This window comes from Panthera tigris, chromosome B1 (assembly GCF_018350195.1).
Source record: "Panthera tigris isolate Pti1 chromosome B1, P.tigris_Pti1_mat1.1, whole genome shotgun sequence".
Classification (NCBI taxonomy): Eukaryota; Metazoa; Chordata; class Mammalia; order Carnivora; family Felidae; genus Panthera; species Panthera tigris.
Genome location: NC_056663.1, coordinates 141,574,341 through 141,584,280, shown reverse-complemented (window position 1 = coordinate 141,584,280; position 9,940 = coordinate 141,574,341). Strand labels below are relative to the sequence as shown.

At 40.7% G+C, this 9,940-nt stretch overlaps 1 protein-coding gene across 1 annotated transcript in view; it reads left to right on the top strand.

Moving 5' to 3' along the window:
- Positions 1-4,817: 4,817 nt before the first annotated feature.
- CXCL13 (C-X-C motif chemokine ligand 13) overlaps positions 4,818-9,940 on the top strand; it is a 35,845-nt gene continuing 30,722 nt past the window's right edge. The window contains exon 1 of the mRNA XM_042982720.1: positions 4,818-4,902. Within this exon, the coding sequence (XP_042838654.1) occupies positions 4,853-4,902 (50 nt within the window). The 5' untranslated portion in view covers positions 4,818-4,852. The remainder of the gene's footprint in view (positions 4,903-9,940) is intronic.

The window sequence follows — 9,940 nt, the reverse complement described above, 5'->3', positions numbered from 1 at the left end:
TCATTGACAGTATAAACTGAGACATATATTATATATATTATATACTATATAATAATTATATAAAGACAACATGTGCCTGCCTCAGGATCTGACCCCACCACCCACTTCGCCATTGGGCTTATAAATTGTCCCACACATAGCTGAGGCATGCTGGGCATGATAAGGGAAAAAAGGGACAATTCCCAAAGGAGGTACAGGATATATATATATATATATATATAGCCTCTCTGCAGGATTTTGTCCTTTCTGTTTTGAATATGTTAATGTTTACTATCCATCAATGAAGTTGATGTTTACTATCCACCTATGAAGCAGGTCCGTACTAAGAAATATACAATGGATTTCCTTTCATGAATTACCTAAGCATCACTTCAATCCTATTTAGAAATCATGAAATTATTTTATGCATAAGAAAATAGAGATTTAAGTTGAATAGGATGAAGGGTGTTTCTAAATCCCACAGCTAGTTCTTGTTAAAAATCTGTGTGAATCCAGATCTGCCTCCAAGTTCCATGATTGTAATGATTACAATACTATTGGCCGCCTGCTGTTTTACCTCCCTCTCCCTCAGCTAAGGGTCAATAAGTACATTGTGTGCCACTGTTCTTAACCAAGCCCTGTTACTGACAACACATACTCCTAAACAGGGCTCTTTTTGAGGCACATTTTATAAAATCATTTCTCTAAAGTCATGACTATTTCCCTATACATTTCCACAATATTCAAAGCAAGACTTACCTGTCCTCTGAAAGCTCAGCTGAAATCACCAACTATATTTTCCCCCAGGTATTCCAGACCAAAATAACCTCCCTATGCCTAACAAATCTCTCCCGCTAAGAACTATTTATTCACGTTTTTACTGCTTAGCATCTTCACGTTTGGCTCTATTCCCCTCGACAGACTATAAACAGCACATACATGCTTTTACGTCTCTACCCTTCATAATGTATTGCACATAGGAGACATCTCAAAGCACATCACATCAATTTTGTATTAGTGCCATGTGTCATGAATTGCTTAGAAATATGTTTTGGGATCTCTTCTTTTTCCTCATTCTCTATTAATGATGCAACTTTTATCTTTACTTACATTTCCCATAATGCCGAAATCCTTATCTATTCTATATATTTTTCACTCTGCACTTTGTCTCTTGTGTAACTCTGTTCTGGGAACTCCAAGCAGTTAAGTTTATTAGTAGTGATTAACACAGCTGGTTATTTTCCATATAAGGCTAACACATAAGGCTCTTGTGGATGTGTTCAAACTTTTTTTTTTTTTACTATGATTAAACTCAACAAACCTAGGGAAAATGTTTTATGACTTATTGTATATGGTGGTTAAAGAGAAATTTTAGAATGGTTTAAAATCTTGCTGTGTGTAATCCAGGGACCATTAGGTTTCAGAAATACTTGTTTTAAAAAACAAGTTAGGGATGCCTGGGTGGCTCACTGGGTTGTGTCTGACTCTTGATCTCGGCTCAGGTCATGATGTCACAGTTTGTGAGTTTGGGCTCCACATTGGGCACTGCACTGATGGTACAGAACTAGCCTGGGATTCTGTCTCTCCTTCTCTCTGCCCCTCTCCTGTTTGTTCTCATTCACATTCTCTCTTCTCAAAATAAATAAATAAAAATTTTACAAACAATTTAATGGTAGCTGTATATACAAATGGTTATGTCTGATGTTTCATATGGTTCTCATAATCCCAACACCACCAAAGGTAGGTAAATGGTGGTATTTCTATTTTATAGATGAGAAATAAGTCTCAGATGTTAACTCACCCCAAATCATTCTTCAAATCAGTTATGCTGATCTTGGAACCCAGAGCTGTTTGCTTTGAAGACTCCCTTTCCAATGTTCTATTGTAGATATAGCAGGCAATCTCAGCGTCTTCCCATCCCTGAGACCATACCATCCCAGCGTGCACTGCCTGGATTTAGCTCTGCCCCTCTCAGCAGTTCTCAATTAATGTCTAAAGGCCCTACCCCCTTGAGCCTCCAGGTGAGATAATTCTGTGGTGTTTTAAAGTATCTCAAAGTTTATTTGCAGGATTAATTTCCAATTGACTGCTGTGATAGATGGCTTAATAATTCATCATTTTTGGCTGCTTTCCTATTTCCCTGCACCTCCCAACAAACTATCGATAATTAAATCCTTATTTCAGGCTCTGCTTCTGGAAGGAATCAGCATTAAGGCAGCAGAAAAAGCCCAGTTTTTAGTAGAGATTTCTCACACAAAAAAAGAAGCATGTAGAAGTGAATAATCTTGATTATAGTGAGTATAACACCATTAGCAATAGTGAAATTTTTTATAAGACTGGTGGCAGGTGAAAGATGGACTCTGTGATATTTATGAAAATGAAGTGTCATTGGGAAATCCAAGAAAAAAACTGAGTCAACTCCTTTCCCAGTGGAGAGAGAGATGTGATTTTCGTCTACAGGTATCTGTTACATGGATCTTTAGAAAGAATCTCTTGTCCTTGGTTTAGAACTATTATCTATGGGAAGAATAAACAAATGTCTTTGGAACATACATACTTTCTGTTCCTCGAGGCTTCATACATGAAAGTAAGAGAAATTTTAACTGAGCCAATGTGAGTTCACTCCTTGGTGAGTCACAGAAACCACACTGAGTTGTCTGTTGTACAAAGAAAACTTTATTTGCAGCAAGTAAGAAGATCACAGGGAACGCCTTCCAAAGTGGTGACTCCCCAAGAGAGGGTTAATGGGTCCCTTTTGTTTGGAGTTAGGATGAATATTTGTCATCATATGTAAAGGAGGCCATAAGGTCACACATGCACTTTAAGGAAACATGCCTATACATACATTGTATGTTATGTAAATAAGGCTGAGGTCTGGAGTGGAGATTTTAGTATTAAAATAGGCTAAAGGCAATTCTGGTCATGGGTGTGGTGAGGTGGTCACTCCATGGTCCCTCTGTGCAGGTGCAAGTCAGGGGTTTTAACTCAAAGGGCCTTGGTGGTCAGGCTGCCATCACCTGAGTGGTGGTTTCAGGTTTCATTGCCTGAGTTAGGAGGCAAGCCATATAGAAGAACTTAAGGAAAAATGTAAGACAAAGGTTAGTGAGTATAAGCAAGTAGGCAGTAAAGGCCAGGTTTCTGGGTCTCGCAGGTTACAAAATCTCATTGTGTAAATTGAATATCCTATCTGACCGTGACATAAAGAAAGTAAAGACTTTAAATATGTTTGTACTCAGGGCCAGTTTCACGGCCCTGCACTTGGTTTAATGCTCTGCTGTCACTGCCTTGAAATTCTTAATCATTGTGAACAAGGTACCCTACATTTTCATTTTGCAATGGGTCCTGAAAATTATGTAGCCTGTCCTCTTTGTACTAATTAAAGATTGTTTGAAATATAGATTTTCATGATACAAGAAAGAGAAGTCAAGCTAAAGGAACTACAGGAGTTGAAAAACAAAGTATCTTTGGGAAAACAAAACACCAATCAAAGTTGGAATTTCTAGAAGCTTCTGGGAATTGTCATTAAAGTTTTGCTGCATAGAGAGCAGAAGGAATGCAATGTAATCTGGAAACTGGGTGGTACTTCTCAAACCTACATATACATGGATGTGATTGCAGAGGCCACATGTTTGATGTGAAGCTAGCAAGGAAAATTCAGGTGACCCAGAAAATTAGGAGCAAAAGAAGTGAGTCGCCTGAGCTAGTTGTTCTATATCAGGCAAGCAAATATGTGTTCCTAATGACATCCAGTATTTACAAAACATTTACTCTGTGCCTGGCGTTGCTCTAAGGGACTGAAAGTCATCCCTAATCCTTACAGCAACCCTGTAAGGCAGGTGCTATTACTGTTCCTATATCACCAGTGAGGAAATCTGGGGACAAAATGAGAGTGACTGCCCTAGGCTCTTGCACCTAGCAAATCCTGGAACCTGGGTTAAGAACCCTGGCAGGCAGACTCTAGAGCCCAAACTCTTAATTACAACAGAGTCCCCCTCCCCAGCGCAATAGCTTTGTATACCCAGAGGTGGATGAAGCAGATATTGTGCTGAAAGTCCCCCTTAGAGAAGTTGAAGGGGAAAGGCCGAGTCCCCAGTGGTGCAATCCTTAGTGCAGTAAAGTTCCCCATTCCCCAAGGGGTGGGGGATGGGATAGGGGCAGCAGCAAATAAACAGTCACAGACCTTGAGGAGTCCAAGTGGGGTTTTCCTGGGTCCATTTTGCTTCACAAGCAATTTTCCATGGATTTCCACCAGGCCACGTCAGGTTGTCAGTGGTCTTCAAACTGTTCCACTGAGTCTGCCGGTCAGCTGACAGACTCAAAGGTCTTGTGGGGAGACAGAGGACTCAGTTGAGGGTCTCAGGCTCCTGCTGATTACAACTTGGGCAACCGTACTTTCGCCCATTTTAGTCTCAATACAGGAATGATGAATAAGAATTAGTTTGCAAAAAGAAAACGAGTTTCTGCAACTAAAATTAAATGTTTAAAAATCATTGTTATGGCTGTCATTTTAAAACAACCAGGAGAAAATGAGTTAGCTGTAGGTAGGTCACATGTCCCTCCTCCTCCCCAAACACAACTCATGTTCAATATGGGTCAGTAGAGGAAAGGTGATATTGGTATTTGGTATTTGTGGAGCACTGGACAGAACGTAATTGAAACTTTTCTGTGCCAAATGCTCGCTGTAAGTTTATTCCTAGTTTAAGAAAGATTCTTTTAATTGTTTGTACCAGGTCTTTCCAAAAAGAAAAAAAGAAAAAAAATCTCTATAGGGCCATCTCAGAAGCATCTACAAATGACAACCCTTCCATTCAAACCTGGAATTAACTGTTCCTTCTGCTTTCTACAGCATCCAACAATTATTTGACTATCGATCATGCATAAAACACAATGGAGCCTGCTGTCAAAGGACTCACAATCTCATCGGTAAGAGGACCTAAGTAATTTTCTATGCCAGTCATGGTTATTGCCACTTACCACCTCCTGTTGCCAAGAAAGGAGAGCATGCCAATGGCTGTGAGATGTGAGAAAATTGATACAATAATGGCAATCAGGTTTGGCATTAAAGAAATTCAGTCCACTGAATGGACATGTAATTAGTTTCCCAAGAGAAGATGAAATAATTGCTTCATAGAAGCACAAGTAACAGGAACAAATCCCACAGACCTTGAAAAGCCTTCTTGGAAGGCAGGAAGTGGGCTTTTTAATATGTCTTTTCCTGGAGGATTCTCCTATCCCACACACTCTTCAACATCTGAGCGTATGTGTCAAATTTCATACACTTTTGTTTATGATCCAGATGGACTTCTGTATGATTCAGCTCATAGTTGACGATGACAGCACACCTTCCTTAGTGACATAATTCTTTTTTTTTAATTTTTTTAAACATTTATTTATTTTTGAGACAGAGAGAGACAGAGCATGAACAGGGGAGGGTCACAGAGAGAGGGAGACACAGAATCTGAAACAGGCTCCAGGCTCTGAGCTGTCAGCACAGAGCCCGACGCAGGGCTGGAACCCACGGACCGTGAGATCATGACCTGAGCCGAAGTTGGACGCTCAACCGACCGAGCCACCCAGGCGCCCCTACATAATTCTTTTTTTAATGTTTATTTATTTTTGAGAGAGAGAGACAAAGTATGTATGTGCGAGACAGTGAGGGGCAGAGAGAGAGGGAAAGCGAGAATTCCAAGGAGGCTCTGTGTTGTTAGTGCAGAGCCTGACTCGGGCTGGATCCCACGAACAATGAGATCATGACCTGAGCCAAATTCAGGAGTTGGGACGCTTGACCAACTAAGCCACCCAGGCACCTCTATTGATATAATTCTAATAAGAATGTGTCAGCAAGTGGTGTTTGTGGAGAGTCAAATGTGTACAGCCCTCTGGGGTAATCTAATTATTTATTATAAAATGAATATACTTGGGGTGCTCAGTCGGTTGGGTGTCTGACTTTGGCTCAGGTCATGATCTCGCGATTCCTGGGTTCAAGCTCCGCATTGGGCTCTGTGATGACATCTCAGAGCCTGGAGCCTGCTTTGGATTCTGTGTCTCCCTCTCTCTCTCTGTTCCTCCGCACTTGAACTCTGTCTCTCTTTCTCTCAAAGGTAAATAAAGATTTAAAAAAATAATAAAATAAAATAAAAATAAAAATACTTAAAATGTTCTAAAACATCCAGGGCTAGAAACATATGTCCCTACCTCTTTTTTACAGTCCATTCCAGGGTTTAAAAAAGTACACCTATCAGAGAACAACTGGCAGTTGCCAGAAGGGAGGTGGGTGGGGAGATGGGCAAAATAGGTGAAAGGAATTCAGAGGTACAAAATTCCAGTTATAAATAAGTCACAGAGATGAAATGTGCATGAATATGACTATGCATGTAGTCAATAATATTGTAACAATGGCATATGTGACAGATGGTAACTACACTTATGGCGAGCACTGAGTAATGTATACAATTGTCAAATCACTGTGTTGTACACCTGAACCTAATAGAACATTGTATGTTAATTATACTTCAATAAAAAAAAAGATATACCTGTTACAAAAGCAAAACATTGCACAAAACTTTGACTCCTGAATTTGCACTGTTCCTTCAAATAATAGGGGTTAGAGAAGAGACCAAGTGCAATTCAAGGCATATCAACTCTAAAACTATTGCTGTGCTTCTATTCCCTAGACCACATCTTTCTTTCCCCCTTTTTAAGAACATTATCATTGTGATAAATATAAATACCCATAAAATTTACCATATACTTTGTTTTAAATTATAAAAATCAATTTTTAGAATGTGAAATGAGAAAATAGACACCCTTGAAGGTTCTTCTTCCATTTATAGCTTCTGTTTTTCCTACAAGCACATAAACTACCAAAATACTTCACAATTCCCGTCCCTCCCTCTCTTAATTTTAGCGTGTTTCCTTTCTCCTTTTATCCTAAATCAGCCTTTTAAATAACAACATGTCAAATTTGTGAACCAGTTATCTATGAATTCATAAACACAACCATAAGAATGGTTTGAGATGTTCGACAAGTTGTACCTCTAGAATTAGGTTGCAAATGAAGTTATTAAAGGAAATTTCAGGATTCCGGTATATGTCCCAAATTTTGATAGTCAGTTAAGAATAGTAACCACTTTCCCCACAAAAAATTCTTGGCATGGTTTATAATCCATTCAGAGCCTCTTCACAAAATGGAGGGAAGCTATTTTTCCCTCCGTATTGGGACTTATGTAACAACTAAAACAGCATAAAGTTAGGGTGGGCTACCTCAAAGTAGTCCCACCATCACCGAAGAGACTGAAGCAGAGGCAAAATAAGCTACTGGGAAAGTTGCCCAGAGGTAGAAGAGTGTCAGGATTTATAGACTTGGGGGACTTCAATGGCCAGCACTAACAAGGGATGCAGTAATAATAAACAGGAATTTCTTTCTTTTCGCTTTTTGTCTCCAGTCCATCCTATTTGAATCTGCCACCTATAGTGTGAGCAACCTCTTGGATGCTCAGGCTCCATGGAGTAGAGAAATATTCCACATCTGTGGGGCCCTGGGTATCCAAGAGGCACAAGAAGATGCTAGTTGGGAATCAGTGCTGAGTGCTAGTTACTGGCAGGTTGCATAACCTTTGAAAAGTCACTCAGCTTTCCTGGGCCTTGTTATTCTCAAATGCAAACTCAGGAAACAAGGCTGGATGCCCTCTATGTCTATTATGTGATCATTCCTTGCCTCCTTCCCCTTCTCCCTAGCCAACAAATGTCGTTTCTTCATGTTCCTGGTCACTAATAGATGCCAGATAATCCAATACACTTTCTCCCCATTTTTAATCTGGACGTTGAGAAGCAACTAGCAGTGTGTGCCACAGGAACGAGGGACAAGCACTCCCCTCCTCTCCCAGCAGCATAATCACACTGTCAAGGTTTAGCTGGTGTGTAATTGTACAGAAAAAAATGTGTGGCCCCTAACCTCTTTTGCAGTTGCATATCTCCAGATGACTAAGTCTGGCCCACAAAATATAAACAGAAGTGTTAGATGGCTGTCTCTGAGCATTCCTTAATGGGGCTGTGGGAATGCTCTTTGAACTTATTTCATCATCTTTTCTTCCATCTGCTGCCTCAAGCTGAGAATGTGAGGCCAGAATGGGAGCACTGCATGGGCCACACTCATTTCCCCAGGGCAGTGAGGTAAACGGGCCAAAGTGGCTAGATGGTGAAGAAGAGCTTCTGGATGGCCCTGGGCCACCTTCCTTCAAGCTGGCCCCTAATGGGAAATGCACTTCTGTCCCATTGAAGGCACCCTTATTTTGGCTTTCAGATACTCATCATCCTGATAGAGTTTTACCCACACAAAATACTTTTTTGTTCAGAAGGCTCTTAAGGAGTTCCTGTCTAGGTGTAATTTTGGAATGCTAGAGCGGGGGGCCACTTCTGTGATAAGGCAAGTATTGCTGTTGTTACCCCATCAAAACTGCGGGTCCTCTGCCTATACAAGGTTGTCCCTGGGTCCAAGGGCAGTTCTGACACTGGTGAAGCAACCATCATCAGATACTAACCAGAAAGTCTCAGTTTGCTCTCTGTATTTAATTGTCTCTCTCTAACGGTTTGTCTCCTTATCTATCTTATTTTCCCTGAGGGTTGTTAGAGGGGTGGGGGGGGGGGTGGGCTAAATGGGTGATGGACATTAAGGAAGGCACTTGCTGGGATGAGCACCCTGGTGTTATATGTAAGTGATGAATCACTAAATTCTACACTTGAAACCATTACTACACTATATGTTAACTAATTTGGATTTAAATTTTTAAAAAAGTCATTGATCTTCTCTCAGTGTATTTTGCTGTTGGAAGCCCCCAGGAGTCTTGCAATCTTTATTAGCAATGTGTCCAACTCATACCCCATATTTTAAACAGGCTTCTTTGCTCTTGTGGTTTTACTGAAAATTCCAGAGTCATGTCTCCTGGTAGGCTTTTGAGGAAGAATTTTTTTGCAATGAGTGCCAAGCCCTTGAAATTAGACCTAAGCTCCCTTGGTAATGGTGTGTTAGCTGCCTGAAACTCTCTGCTTCTTTGCAGTGGATGCTTTTGGATGATTGTTTTTATTATAAGCAGATAACCCTGGAGGTCTTGGAGTTAGGCACCCAAGATCCTTAGATTATTCTCTCTCTCTCTCCCTCTCCCTTTCTCTTTTCTTGCTTGTTCTAAGCAATGCTAGTGACTAGAAGCAAGGACTTACTCAAAGCTAACATCCTGAAGAACATCTGTGCAACTCAGGGTGATATGTATATCTTTTAGCCACAAGCAGGGCACAGGCACAATCCAACCAGTCCTCAGCTGTGCAAACTACTGATACAGCCAAGCTTGTGCATACCAGCAGTCTCTCAGCCCTGGTACAGATGATCAAAATCAAAGTTTTCACACAGACTGATCCTTGAGGTGTCTGTCCTATACCTGCAGCTGCAGAATACCTTCAGGACTTTTATCTGGCTTTGCTTTTCCTTCATTTCCAAAGGATGTTTTTTTAAACCTTGACATACTCTTTTCTTCCCTACTCACCTTGGTATTAGGACAAGTTGGCTCTCCCTTTCACTGAGATTAAAAGCTTTCCAAATTTTTCATGTTCCTACTTTTTCACTTAAAAAATACCATCTCCTGGGGCAACTGGGTGGCTCAGTTGGTTAAACATCTGGCTTCGGCTCAGGTCATGTGGTTCATGAGTTCAAGCCCTGCATAGGGCTTACTTCTGTCATCACAGAGCCCATTTTGGATCCTCTGTCCTCCTCTCTCTCTCCCCATCTCTCTCTGCCTATCTCTCTCTCTCCCTCCCTCCTCAAAAATGAATAAAACATTAAAAAAAAAATCTCCTAGTGAAAGAAGCCAGTCCCAAAAGACCACATAATAAACAACTCCACTGAAATGAAGTGTCCAGCATAGGTGAATCTATGAAGACACAAAGTAGATCAGTGGTTGCTTAGGGGTGA